At 42.2% G+C, this 14367-nt stretch overlaps 1 protein-coding gene across 3 annotated transcripts in view; it reads right to left on the bottom strand.

The window, feature by feature from the left end:
* Nucleotides 1-6516, bottom strand: part of ANGEL2 (angel homolog 2) — a 31585-nt gene extending 25069 nt beyond the window's left edge. Inside the window, exons 1-2 of one of the 3 annotated variants that reach the window (XM_024196293.2) lie at nt 6491-6516; nt 1207-1694 (exon numbers count right to left, since the gene is read on the bottom strand). In XM_024196293.2, coding sequence (XP_024052061.2) covers nt 1207-1687 — 481 coding nt within the window. In that variant the 5' untranslated portion in view covers nt 1688-1694; nt 6491-6516. Of the gene's footprint in view, nt 1-1206; nt 1695-6349 lie in introns of all 3 variants that reach the window. The other 2 variants (XM_024196292.2, XM_024196294.2) reach the window with 2 other exon arrangements.
* Nucleotides 6517-14367: the final 7851 nt, after the last annotated feature.

Raw genomic sequence — 14367 nt, forward strand, 5'->3', positions numbered from 1 at the left:
GTTGGGCAGCTTGCAGGACGGGGGCTCTAGACTAAGTTATTTGGACAAGGACTACATTTTCCAGACAGGCCTGATATTTTTCGTCTCCAAAAAAGTCTCGACCCCATACCAAAATTTCTTGCTGAGAACTGGGCGGGTGGGGTGTGTCACTGAACATATTTTATATACAGCATAATTGTTTATTTTGCTTTATTAAATTAAATATGTATACTACCAAGCACAATGCAGCCTATAAAGTCTGATTGAAGCCTCTTGGCATTTATAGCTACCACCAATTTCTCCTGGTAGCACCAGATGCTGGTATCCGAAAGGAGTCCATTAGAGAAGAGAACAGACGTGCCTCTTTGGGTGGAGGGAGGTATAAAGAAAATTCAAGGCATCAGAAGCAGCAACAAAACTTAGAAGTTCCTGCTGCTGGGTCAGAATACAGACACTAAACTGGGCTAGGGTATATTAGATAAATGAGATGATTTTTCTTTTGCCTCCCTTTACCCCTTAAAAAAAAAAAAAAGCCATTCACAATGTCAAACAAGTCCCAAAATCAGATTATGTAAAAAAAAAGTTCTTAAGCAAACAGTTGGGGACAATTTAGGAGGCGTATGTTAAAGTCAAAGTATTGAGAGACAATAGTTGCTGCAGAAGACCTCACTGTGCTCTTAGCATCAAGCATGTTTACTTTAAATAATTAAGCATTCTGGCTCCCTGTTCATAAATAATTCTATTGCCGATGCAGTGATTCTCACTTAGACCTGATAAGATTTGAATTGAATAGACCACATTGTTTTGAGTTGAGAAATTGTGCATATCTTACTGCACTATCTGCATAGGTGCACTTGATTCATGTTCAGATAGGTAAAGAAAACGGCAGCAAGGCCTGCTGAAATTATAATTTATCAAAAAATAAATGGCAAAACCAAATATGACCACTTGGTGGTGCCACTTCAAATAATAAGAGCCACCCTGACTATCTCAAACAGCATGAGCTCAGCTCTGTCTGCCAGATTAGAGTTTTTGAGAGCACAAAATCAAAACAGTTTAAAGCTATACATTACAGTAGTTGACATTTGTAATACCTTTTAAAAACCAACATCCTCCTGGTATAGTTGCCAGCAAAGAGGTGGAATACAGAGGGCGCTACAAAATGGTACTTAAAGCCTGTTAAATATATAAAGAAAACACTACAGAAACAGCAAACACCATTTTTACCTCTTGTGTTTGCAGTATTTTCTTTTTCATTTTTTGGTGGAGTAGAAAGACAGAGTGCTTCATTCTGATTAGAGCTGCTAATTTCTTCATTAGGACTGCAAACATCATTCTGACCACTGTGTCTTCTCCTTTTTGAAGAAGGTTCATCTCCTTCGGATTTCATATTAGGATTTGAGAGATGAAAAGAAGAGTTGTGTGTGAAGTTATCGGGTTGCCAGTTCCAGTACTGAGGCGGTCTCCAAGGCCCAAAAAAGTGAGGCGGTCTCCAAGGCCCAAAAAAGTGAGGCGGTCTCCAAGGCCCAAAAAAGTGAGGCGGTCCCCAATTCACTGTAAAATCAGCAGTGCTGAGATACGGAGCCCAAGAATAGTGATCAGCCCACCTTATAGAATTGGAGATACGACTGTTCCAGCAGAATCTTTGAGGGCTATCCCAGTGGGCAACCCAATCTCTGCCCAGCCTCTGCATGTGACGGGGCAGCATGGGGTGTCTACAACAGAAGAATATATTACTTAAAAGCATACTGCTCTTTATTCAACTAAGTCTGCTTACAGAACAAGAGATGCAGACTACTGTCCGCAGGTACAATTTTTCCTAAGTTGCTGATGGTGATTTCTTATAGGATATTTCTTCCCCATATACTGATTTATATAAAGATAGTGGGAAATAACATTTTCCATTTAGAACTCACTCAGAAGCTTGGATGCACAGAATAAGAATCTGATTATCAGATCCAATCACTTTTTATAAACCTGTCACTTCTTCCTTCAGTTACAATTTAAACAGTTGGCCTATTTAAAAGAAAAATAGACTAACAAGCCATGCTATAACTTTTTTCAGATTTGATTATGGTTTTTCATTCAGTTCCTGTATGCGGAATACTAATGAGAAAGCTCAGAAGGTAGGTACAGTATTTTAGTATGCTGGGACATCATCTATCCTATACAGGTTCTTATACCACACACTTCAGTGTAGAGGTTTCCTGTAGAAAAGAAAAGCTGTCACTGAACGTATTCAGAAGTGGGTTTCCTCTATATAGCATATTTGGCTCTTTACCACCACAAAGAGGTTTAATTTTTCTAAATAGTCTGTTGCTCTTTAAAACTAAATTTTGAGCCTAAGGAGGTGACATGCTAATAAATGACAATAAAAATAATAAAGGATGGGGTGAAGGTGGGGGGGCAGGGAAGAGAAGAGAGAGACTGAGCCTGTGTCCTTTTTTAATACATAAAAAAGCTTGAAAATATTTAATTTTTTTCCCCATTAAAGGTTCTCTTGGTAAAAGTTCAAGACTGCAGGCTAGTGGAATGGGTTTATTATTATTCTCAGTTTAAATTATCTTAGACAGATAATTCACTTATTTTTAAACTGCCTTTTATACTCAATTACCTTACTGTACCAAGATATGTGGACAGGTGTCTTAAAACAAAACAAAAAACTGAAATCAACTACAGCTGGGTAAAGAATGATCAGAAAAAACATCTTCTGACAATTTACCTATTTTTGTCTGTACAAAACAGCATAACTGGAGCAATTTTACAAAGTTTCAAGATTTTTTGAGGACATTTTGCATGATTTTTTTTCATTATAGAGGGAATTTGTAAAGAATCAGAGATCCATTTACCCTCAATAAGCCACACTTGTGATTTTTTTAAAATGTGCTAGAGGCTTACAAAAAGCCACATGTCTACTGAGTTAAGCACAAGGCTAGGAGCTAGACAGTTCTAAGTTCTAGCCCCACCTCTGCTACTGATTTGTATAACCCTTCACACTTATAGCACTTTAAGAACATAAGAACAGCCATATCGGATCAGACTAATAGTTCATCTAGGCTGGTATCCTGTCTTCCAACAGTGGCCAATAGCAGGTACTTCAGAGGGAAAGGCCAGAACAGGCAAGCATCAAGTGATCCATCCCCTGACACCCTTCCCAGCTTCTGGTAATCAGAGGCTAGGGACACAGAGCATGGGGTTGCATCCCTGACCATTTTGGCTAATAGCCATTGATGAACCTATCCTCCAAGCACTTGTCTAATTCTTTTTTGAACCCCATTATAGTTTTGGCCTTTACAACATCCCCTGGCAATACAGGATGATTGTGTTTGTAAAGAAGTGCTTCCTTTTGTTTGTTTTAAACCTGCTGCCTAATAATTTAATGGGGTGACCCCGGGTTTTTGTGTTACATGAAGGAGAAAATGTCACTTCCTTAATCACTTTCTCTACAGTAGTCATGATTTTATAGACCATCATATATCCCTTCTTAGTTGCCTCTTTTCCAAGATGAAAAGTCCTAAACTTTTTAATCTCTCCTCATATGAAAGCTGTTCCATACCCTTAATAATTTTGGTGTCCTTTGCTGCACCTTTTACAATTCTGATCATCTTTTTTGAGATGCGATCACTAGAACTACACACAGTGTTCAAGATGTGGGCGGGCGTACCATGGATTTATATAGTGGCATTATGATACTTTCTATCCTATTATGTATCCCTTTCCTAATTGTTCCTAATATTATTAGCTTTTTTGGCGACTGCTGCTGCAGTTCTAGCCCCACCTCTGCTACTGATTTGTATAACCCTTCACACTTATAGCACTTTAAGAACATAAGAACAGCCATATCAGGTGTTTTCAGAGAACTATCCACAATGACTCCAAGATCTCTGTCTTGAGTGGTAACAGCTAATTTAGACCCCATCATTTTGTATGTATAGTTCAGATGATGTTTTTTGATGTGCTACTTTGCATTTATCAACATTGAATTTCATCTGCCATTTTGTTGCCCAGTCTCACATTTTTGTGAGATCCCTCTGTAAATCTTCACAGTATGCTTTGGACTAGGGCTGTCGATTAATCACAGTTATCTCATGGGATTAACTCAAAAAAATTAATCGTGATTAATTTCACTGTTAAACAATAGAATACCAACTGAAATTAACTATTTTGGATGTTTTTCTACATTTTAAAATATATTGATTTCTATTGCAACACAATACAAAGCGTACAGTGCTCACTTTATATTATTTTTATTACAAATATTTGCACTGTGAAAATGATAAAAGAAATAGTATTTTTCAATTCACCTCATATAAGTACTGTAGTGCACTCTATCATGAAAGTTGAAATTACAAATGTAGAATTATGTACAAAAAAACCTGCGTTCAAAAAAATAAAACAATGTAAAAGTTTAGAGCCTAGAAGTTAATCTTTTTAATCGTTTGACAGCCCTACTTTGGACATAACTATCTTGAGTAATTAATTTCATATCATCTGTAAATTTTGCCACCTCATTGTTTATGCCTTTTTCCAGATCATTTATGAACATGTAGAACAGCACTGGTCTCAGTACTGATCCTTAGGGGGCACCACTATTTACCTCTCCATTCAGAAAACTGACCATTTATTCCTATCCTTTGTTCTCTGTCTTGTAACCAGTTATTGACCACGAGAGGACCTTCCCTCTTAGCCCATGACTGCTTAAAAAAAGTTTCTAATGAAACAGTTAAATAGCATTGTCTCAGTTTTCCAGATGGAGAAATTGAGTATCAAAGAGATTATCCTCTTATAAAATCAATGTCTGAATCAGAATTAGAACCCAGATTTCCTTGTTTCCAGTCCAGGCCTAATAAACTAAGCCACAGTGCCACAACACAAGTCATAGTTTTTCTAAACCTCAGTTTCTCCACCTGTAAAATGGACACAGGGATATTTATTTATTTCATAATTAAATAAATAGGATTTACAAGTAAAAAGTACTAAGGCTAGTAACTGTCAAAAGCAGGGCTAGACACAAAAGCCTCCTGGCTTCCACTTTGTCTGGATAAGCATACTTGTGGGCCTCAATTGATCCAATTTCTCCTCCTCTAGCAGCAACTTTTTATTAGAAGCCCTCCTGGTCATTTACACAGAGAAACTAATATAAAAGTGCTCTGCTGCAGTTAGGATATAAGTGATGTTCACACCACTTTGTGATGAGTTCTTAGAACGCTTGTTTTATAATCACTCAGATTAGTTTTTGTTCATAGTTCAAATTTAAAGCCTCTTACAGCCATACATTTTTTAATGAAATGTTTTCCTGTTTGGGAAACCACAGGTGAATTGCAAAGAGAAGTGCAAAACTGTGCTTGATTCAATTTTATGACCTGAATGCCTCCAATCCAAATTCTAGTTAGTGGGGCATTTAGCATATAAACATGATCTTCATTCACTTTCAAATTTCCCACTGCAGTTTAGTTTTAAGCATTTGCTTGCATTTATGAGCGGTCTTCCAGTTTTTGGTATGGCATTAGATACGCATAATTAAAGTTAGGTCAGTTAAAGTTACTGTCAAGTTGTTGCTCATGAAATTGCAGAGACACCATTGACTTGAAATCATATTGTCTCACTAATGTAATGATACTTTCATAACAGGCTGTGTCACTGAAAAAATACATTAAAAACTTCAGCTCTGTGTTGGTTAAGACAACTAAAATATTTTGCTGGGTCCCACTATTAAATAATTTCACTCAACTGTTTATCACAAGTAGTGAGAGGTTTGAGATGAGATGCATGTGTAGTGAAATAAAATTATTCTGCTGAACTCATGATTTTAACATTTAGATTACCTTTCTTAAATATATTTATCTTTCTCTCTATATATTTTAAATACAGTTCAACCAAAAATTCAACTGATTTAAATAAATAAGTTATCTGCCTATGATTTGCTGCTCTCATTCAAAGTCTGCAGCTCTACTTTATTGAGATAAATATTTATTTCTCCAAAATAACTAGGTGTTGCTGTGTGTGATGCCATTAGGTACTTATATGGAACAGCACCCCACAGTTTTAATCTTTATTTCTCACTCAATTTATTTTGAAGTAGAACGAATTATTGACAGAGTTGCAAAGTGCATACAACACAAACTAAAGCATTTTTTAGATACTCAAACCAGAGATTGTTAATGGCAGTTCCTCAAACGTGGACCATGTGGGAAAGAATCACTGCGTGCCCCTACCACGGGGACAGCGCGCCCCCTCTCCCATTGCTCCCCACTCCACTGGGCCCGCCTCTCCTGCCCTTCCGTCCGGGCCAGCCCGCCCCCAACACTAGCCCGCCACCTTAGCGCCCCTGCCCCTCAGGCCTAGGCCCCCCCCGCCGGTCCGTGTTTACCTCCAGGCAGGGCGCCTCACTAGCCGCTCCAGGGAGCTCCTCTGGTCCCTACATCGCTCCCCCACTGGGGGTCATCCTAGAGCACCACCAGCTCCTTCCCCCACACCCAGGGCCCGGCCTCCGGCCGCCTTCCGCACTGACCGGCCTCTTTCCCTGCAGCCGCACCGGCTGCAGCCCCTCCTGACACAGCGCCACGCTTCCATCGCCGCCAGGCGGCCCGCTCTGCACCCAGGCGGCACGCATTGGGCCATGGGAGTCGTAGTTCTACCGCCTCGTCCCACTACGAATCGTTCCAGGAGGCCATTTTTGTTAAGGGACTATGACCAAGTCAGAACGCCGAAGCTGAGCGGCCATTTTTGTTTAGGGCAGTGGCTCCGTTTCTTGACTGTTGGACGGCCATCTTGATTACGGGCAGGTGGCTGGGGGCCATCTTGATTTAGGGCTGAAGCCGGGCATAGAGGCCAGGGCTGTAGCTTGGTAGCCATCTTTGCTCTGGGCACACTGCAAAGGCCTTTATTTTAATGTGTGACTTAATTGCAACAGGGGAATGGTGACTAGTAACTAAGAAAACCCTATGCCCCCCATGGCCCTGTCTGGCTGCTACCACTCTGATACCTGAGGGCAGAGGATGCCTCTAAGCCTAATGTTTATCCTCAGTGACTTACCTTGTCCAGAAATGCCTGGGGATTGGGTGACTTTACTCTGCCACCTGCTAGTGTTCATTGTTAACAGTTGCACCGGAGCCTTAACAATGTTATTGTGAGTCACACAACATTTGATGCTTTTCTTACAGCTCCAGCTCCTGGAGTCCTGGGATCAGGTGAGAACCTCAGCTTTCATTTTTAAAAGATCTAAGTTCCCAACCCCCAGGATTGCAGAGAAAAGCTTGAAAACATGAACCCTAAACGTTCCGAACCAGAAGGAAAATAATAAGAATCACACATTTATTATTGTTAAAAATCTCATGATTCTGGGGTGGGTGGGTGTTGTATGACGATTTTTAAACACTTGGAGTTTTAGAGTACAAATTTCAGATACACTCTGCACTTTGGTGTACAGCTTTAGAATTTCTCCCAGTAGGATCATCTTCTTTGACGCAATGCTGTGATATTATGTTCCAATACCATGGTGTATGTTATAAATCATAGCACCACTGTCTGAGATGTGTGCATTAGATCATCTAGTCCAGGGGTTGGCAAACTTCGGCACACGGCCCATCAGGGTAACCCGCTGGCGGGCCATGAGACATTCTGTTTACGTTGACCCACAGGCACGGCCCCCCCGCAGCTCGCAGTGGCCGCGGTTCACCGTTCTCGCAACTTCCATTGGCCGGGAGCTGCGGGAACTGAGCCACTGGGAGCTGCGAGGGGCCGTGCCTGCAGACGGTCAATGTAAACAAAATGTCTCATGGCCCGCCAGTGGATTATCCTGGTGTGCCGAAGGTTGCCGACCCCTGATCTAGTCCCTCCTCTTGCCATTTGGCTCCACCAATTTTCTAATGCTAGTTTCAGAGGCAATGTATGAGGGGCATGCAGGGTCACATGGCCTTTTGCTTCTTGGCTTGTACTGAGTACGGTTACACGGACTGAGCATGCTAAGTAACACTGCTGAAGCTGGCTGCCCTCACTGTCCCCCTCCCACCGTCAGCAGGCGTGGGTCATCCCTGACTAGTTTTATATACCTCTAGTACAGTGGTTCTCAAACTGTGGGTCAGAACTCCAAAGTGGGTCTCGACCATATTTTAACGGGGCTGGTGTTAGACTTGCTGGGACCGGGGGCTGAAACCCGAGCCCCACCACCCTGGGCCAAAGCTGAAGCCTGGGTGGCGGGGCTCAGATTACAGGCCCCCCTCATCTGGGCCTGAAGCCCTTGGGTGCATGGGAGGGGCTCGGGCTTTGGTTCCCCCCCCTCCTGGGGACATGAAGTAATTTTTGTTGTCAGAAGGGGGTCGTGGTGCAATGAAGTTTGTTGTCAGAAGGGGGTCGTGGTGCGCTAGTAAAAGAGGAGGAATAGAGTTTGGGTATGAGGAAGAGGGAACGGGTCAGAGCTCCCTGCTAATATCTTCCTGATGAGGAAGTAAAGTGTCTCAAGGAGGAAGGACAGATTATTAGACACTTCATTTATATTCTTGTACAGCAGCAAGGTGCATTTTCAGTGACAGGCACTACATAAATTATGTACATAAAAATAAACCTTTTCTATTCACTGTAGCTTATGAGTGACTCACTTTAAAGTGCTTTCTGAGGCACTACAAAACATGACCCTCATCCTGCAAGCTGCTCTGTGTAGGCAGGCCAGAGCCCATTGCAGAGTCCCTTTAAGACAATAGGGCTCCACAAGGGTGCATGGAATCTGCCTGTATGCACCAGTTTGGAAAATCAGCTCCTATGAATAGGGCCATACCAAATTCATGGTCCATTTTGGTCAATTTCATGGTCAAAGGATTTTAAAAATTGTAAATTTCATGATTTCAGCTATTTAAATCTGAGATTTCAGGATTTTGTAATTTTAGGGGTCCTGACCCAAAAAGGAGTTGTGGAGAGGGGGGTTGCAAGGTTATTGTAAGGGGGGTGCGGTACTGCTACCCTTACTTCTGCACTGCTGCTGGTGGTGGCGCTGCCTTCAGAGCTGAGCAGCTAGACAGCAGCGCTGAAGGCAGCGCCTCCACCAGTAGCAGCACAGAAGTAATATGGCATGGTATGGTATTGCCACCCTTACTTCTGCGTTGCTACCTTCAGAGCTGGGCCCTCAGTAAGCAGCCACTACTGTCTGGCCACCCAGCTCTGCAGCCAGCAGCACAGAAGTAAGGGTGGCATGGCATGGTATGGTATTACCACCCTTACTTCTGCGTTGCTGCTGCTGGTGTGCTGCCTTCAAAGCTGGGCGCCCGGCCAACAGCTGCCGCTCTCTGGCCGCCCAGCTCTGAAAGCAGCTCAGAAGTAAGCGTGGCAATACTGTGACCCCCCCTAAAATAACCTTGTGACGTCTCCTGCAACTCCCTTTTGGGTCAGGACCCCCAATTCGAGAAACGTGGGTCTCCCTCATGAAATCTGTATAATATAGGGTAAAAGCACACAAAAGACCAGATTTCACGGTCTGCGCCGTGTTTTTCATGTCCGTGAATTTGGTAGGGCCCTATCTGTGAAAGATTTTGCATACAAATAGATAGTTTTATTCAATTCCTGGTATAAAGAAGCATCTATTTCATTTCTATCAAAATGTCAATATATGTAATGTAAGTAGAAGTTTGAGAGCTGCATTGGTGGGGTTTGATGACAAAGCCAATGCAGGTGTGCAGCTTAACAGCATGTGAAGATAAATAGCATGCAGAGAAGACATGAGAATATGATGGGGTCTGATGGAGTGGGAAACAGTGCAAATGCTTCATGGGAACTAAAACCAAGAAGGGTATGATATCTCCCATACTGCAGTTGTTTGTTACATGTAAATTTTAAACATTTCTAAAGTTTTCCTAGTATGGGGGGGTGGGGGAGCATGCTTACAAATTGAGATGCTATTGAGTTAAGGAGGTTCAGGGTGGTTACCATATCAAGTTGACTTTGGGTATTTATTTTTCAAAGGTAATTTACTTAAGATATCTCAATTGTAAAAATGCTCATTAATTCTTAATTTGCTTCTCCACAATTTACCAGGAGAGAACAGTTATTAATCCTTGATTCAGGTTACCCACAGTGTCTTCATCTTACATTTACATCTATTTTTCCCACTACATCTACACATGCACACAAAATACCAAAAACATTTTCATTGCTAGTGCCCTAGTACTGTCAGTACCTTCCAATAATCTCTGTTAGTTATATATCTTTCTGTGCGATGGGGGACAAATAAGAAATAACTATAGCAAACTACTATTAAGCCATTTTCCTAGCAAGGGAAGTTTCACATGAAATTTAAACAATTACTATATTGATAGTTAGTACTATATTCAACACATCTGTGCTGCTCTGTCACTTTAAAAGGCCTTTTCTCAGTAGTAATATTTTAATAGGACTACATTAGGAACTTTGGTGAGGAAGGCGGAAAAAGTAGTTTAAAAGTTGGTAAAAGCATGTCACAAGCTTAAAGGAAGGAAAAGCAGGAAGAACAAAGAGGTCAGCCTCAAGGAAAGTAATGACATGTCGCTACCGGGAAAGGTATGTTAGGCAGCAGGCAAAACAAAGGGTAAGTAAAAGACTAATCTAATCAAAAATTCAAATGCCTTCTTATCACAACTGTTCCCTTGAACTACTACTCCCTACATTGATCTAGGCCAAGAAGTGTCACTTTGTCACAGATAGTTTGCTCCCCTCTTTATTACAAAACTATGGGAAATACCTGGCTCTAAGTATTTGATGCATTTCCATGTAGTAGAACAGAGTTAAGGAGTATTCTTCAAGATGGTATCTCTATAATTCTTATTGCCCAAATATCCTATTGGTCACTTTAAGTTTTGAAACTCCCTAGTAGATGGATGCTACCAACTTACTGGGGAGATGTTTTGATTATTGAGGAGCTGTTTCCTCTACTGAAGGAGAGTCCCTCCCACATCAATGCTACCAGGAGTGCTGGAACAATATTTATAGTGGGGGTGCTGAGAGACATTGAACGAAACTGTAAACCCTGTATATAATGGAAACCACTTCAAGCCAGGGGGTGCTACTGCACCCCTAGTTCCAGCACCTTTGAATATTGCTAATTTTATGACCATTTTCCTTTGTCTTATGAAAAAGAAAGTAGTAACTGTCTCCAGTAGATTATAAAATAACTAAACAACCTCCGCTCTTATTAGTGTAAGTACTCTGGGAAGCACTTGGGTATTGTACCTTGAAGCCATGATATCGCTCAAATCTGCTTCTTACAGTAACTGAACTTTCAAATTTCCTCTTGCCACATGTAGATTTTTTTTTGAGACCATATAAGACTCCCAATGGAAAGTTTCATCGGGGCTACCAAGGCAATGTTAAATACCATTCCTGGAACTATGGGCCTGCTACTGTCCTGTAGTTATAAGTTTCCAAAGGACCAGCTGTGACCCAGGAACCTCTTAGTGCCAACTGGCAAGGGGCAGGGGATCTTCTGGGTCTGGTACATTCTAATTCACCAAACAGTGTCCTGTAAAGTCTCAAATAAAAGCTGGTCTCACAGTGGTCATCAATATCACTGTAAAATGCATGCATGTATGGATGTTGTTTAAGGAGTTATATATAGGGCCCTACCAAATTCATGGTCCATTCTGGTTAATTTTACAGTCTCAGGATTTTAAAAATAGTAAATTTCAGCTATTTAAATCTGAAATTTCAGGGTGTTGTAGTTGTAGGGATCCTGACCCAAAAAGGAGTTGTGGGGTGGTCGCAAGGTTAGTGGGTGGGTGGGTGGGTGGGCGGTACTGCTACCCTTACTTCTGCGCTGTTGCGAGTGGCAGTGCTGCCTTCAGAGCTGGGCAGCTGGAGAGCAGTGGCAGCGCAGAAGTAAGGGTGGCACGGTATGGTATTGCCATCCTTACTTCTGTACTGCTGCTAGCAGGGCGCTTGGCCAACAGTTGCTGCTCTCCGGCCACCCAGCTCTGAAGGCAGTATAGAAGCACAGGTGGCAATACCATGACCCCCCTAAAATAACCTTGTGACACACACACAATTCCCTTTTTGGTCAGGACCCCCAATTTGAGAAATGCTGGTCTCACCCATTTGTATAGTATAGGATAAAAGCACACACAAAAGACCAGATTTCACAAGGGGAGACTGGATTTCACATTCTGCAACGCGTTTTTCATGGCTGTGAATTTGGTAGGGTCCTAGTTATGTATATACAGTTAAAATTATGTTTTTAATGTCTGTGTCTAGGGCCAGGTCACCACCAAAATAAAAAACATGAACATTTCTTGTCTGACAAAAAACCTATCTGGCTGTTGACATGTAAATTTAGTATTTGCTCCCGGGGGAATTCTCTGTCAAAACATTTAAAATTCAGTGCACAATATTTAAAAATTCTTCATATTTTATTTGTCAAAATAACACAATATAATCACACCATTTTCAATTAGTTTGGTAATTTATTTCAAAATACCTGTTAGCAAGTATGTCTGTAACAATAAAGACAACAAAAAAGATTCAGGAAATATTTTTTTTTTTTTACAAATAGATTCCTTACTAGGCTTATTAATACAGAACTTTGAGTAATAATTCATTTAAACTACAATAATAGAAACGTATTTCCTGCTCCCTTCTGAAGCAATGCAAAGGCTTGGGGGAGTCACAGGTAGCTGAGGGAGAGGGAAATAATTGCTGAGAAGGAGCCTGGGAGTGAACCTGGTGTGTTATTGGGTGTGGGTGGGAGAAGTATGGAACAGGTTTTTTTGGGAGGGATTGTTAGGGAGTTGGGGAGCCTCCCCTATGCAGACCCCGGCTGACCCATAGCCTCTCCCATTCAGTCAGGCACATCTGCTCCTGTCCCCATGTGTCCCTGCACTCCTTCTTCCCCCATCCCCACGTGGCCCTGCCTCGCCCCCCACTCATCCACCCTCAGTCCCCATGTGTCTCTGCATCCCTACTCCCATTTGGCTCCTGCCTTAGTCTGTCTCCCTCACTAGCACTTCTGAACCCCAGTCTGTGACCCCCCGCCCGCAGCAGTCCTGTGTGCCCTGCTCTGTCTTCCCCACCCATATCTCCAAACCTGGCCCCACAGGCAGGGTGCTGTGAGGAATGCAGCCATTCCTCCTAGCTGTCTGCTCTCTGTTCTGGTGCCACAGCAGCCCTTGGAGGGTGAAAGGCGTAACTGCAGCACCTCTCCAGCAGAATGCATTTTCTGTGGAGAGAAAAAAAATCTGCAGGGGAACATGAATTCTGCGTGTGCACAGTGGCACAGAATTCCCCCAGGAGTAAGTACTCTATGGTTCACAATGGGTCTTCTCTCACCAGTCCAAACCAAATGCTAATGAAGGGATGTAAAAACTTCAAAGTGAGAAAAGTAACAGCAAGAAGTAAACTGGGTTTGGGGGAAGAACCCTATCTTGAGATGCACATCAAAGGTTTGCTCTAGTACATTTGGGGACAGAGAAGACACCCTGTCATCCTTCACCTAAGTAAATGGACAGTGAGTTTGCTTCATGAAAAGGGATTTCAACCAGGCTTGGTTGAAAACACTGGAGGGAATTTTGGGTGAGACTTTGTTTCCATTATTCTTGCTCGCTATCCTTTGAATCTTTGTTTTTCGAGTAATAAACTTATGCTTATATTCACTATAAATATATCTAAGTGCTGTGGGGTTATATAAAGAGATGGTCCTGAGTTGAATCTTACCAGCTGGTGTGTACCGTTCCTTAAGGAACAGCAGGCCTGGTAATGGTGTGAGTGTCCAGTGGACAAGGAGCTGTCCGGGAATGGTCAGAGGACTTGGGGGTTTGTGTATGTCTTTGTCTGTACAAGTTAACCAGAATGACTCCTGCAAAGGCCTGGAAGGTTGTGTTTGTATTGCCAGAGGCTGGTGTTTTCAAGGGCTGATCCACAGCAGGCACAGCCAAGGCTCCTTTATGCTAGGGCTGGTGGTGAGGTGCCTCACAACCCTGGGTATCCCCGGAGAGCATCACACCAGTTTCTCTTTCTTTTTATAGATGGGCTTAATTTCTTTTGAACTGGAATACTGACCAATTAGGATGAGAGAATGGTGTCTGTAAAAGTTCAAATACAGTCCGCCAGCTTCTCCTTTTCAAGAAGTCTCTTCAAGAAGTAGCTGTCAAAGAGTGTCCCTTTCTGACTGAGACTTTCCCATGACTTAGTAATGGAGGAACTGGAGATGCTGGCACATTTCCAGAGGATTACAAGAAATACCCTCCTCCCCGCCAAGCTCTATTATGTACAGTGTTCTGACTTTTTAATAACTGAAGGGACAAAACATCATCTGTTGCAGTGTACCCACATTTTAAAAAGGAGAGGCACTCTTGGTACATAGCTGGGCTGACTATTTGGATTTAAATAAGATCCACTTCAGTATTCACCATGAATTAATCCCTGCGGGCTGTAGTT

This window comes from Terrapene carolina, unplaced genomic scaffold (genome assembly GCF_002925995.2).
Source record: "Terrapene carolina triunguis isolate 2854851 unplaced genomic scaffold, T_m_triunguis-2.0 Scaffold262, whole genome shotgun sequence".
In the NCBI taxonomy this organism is placed as follows: domain Eukaryota; kingdom Metazoa; phylum Chordata; order Testudines; family Emydidae; genus Terrapene; species Terrapene triunguis.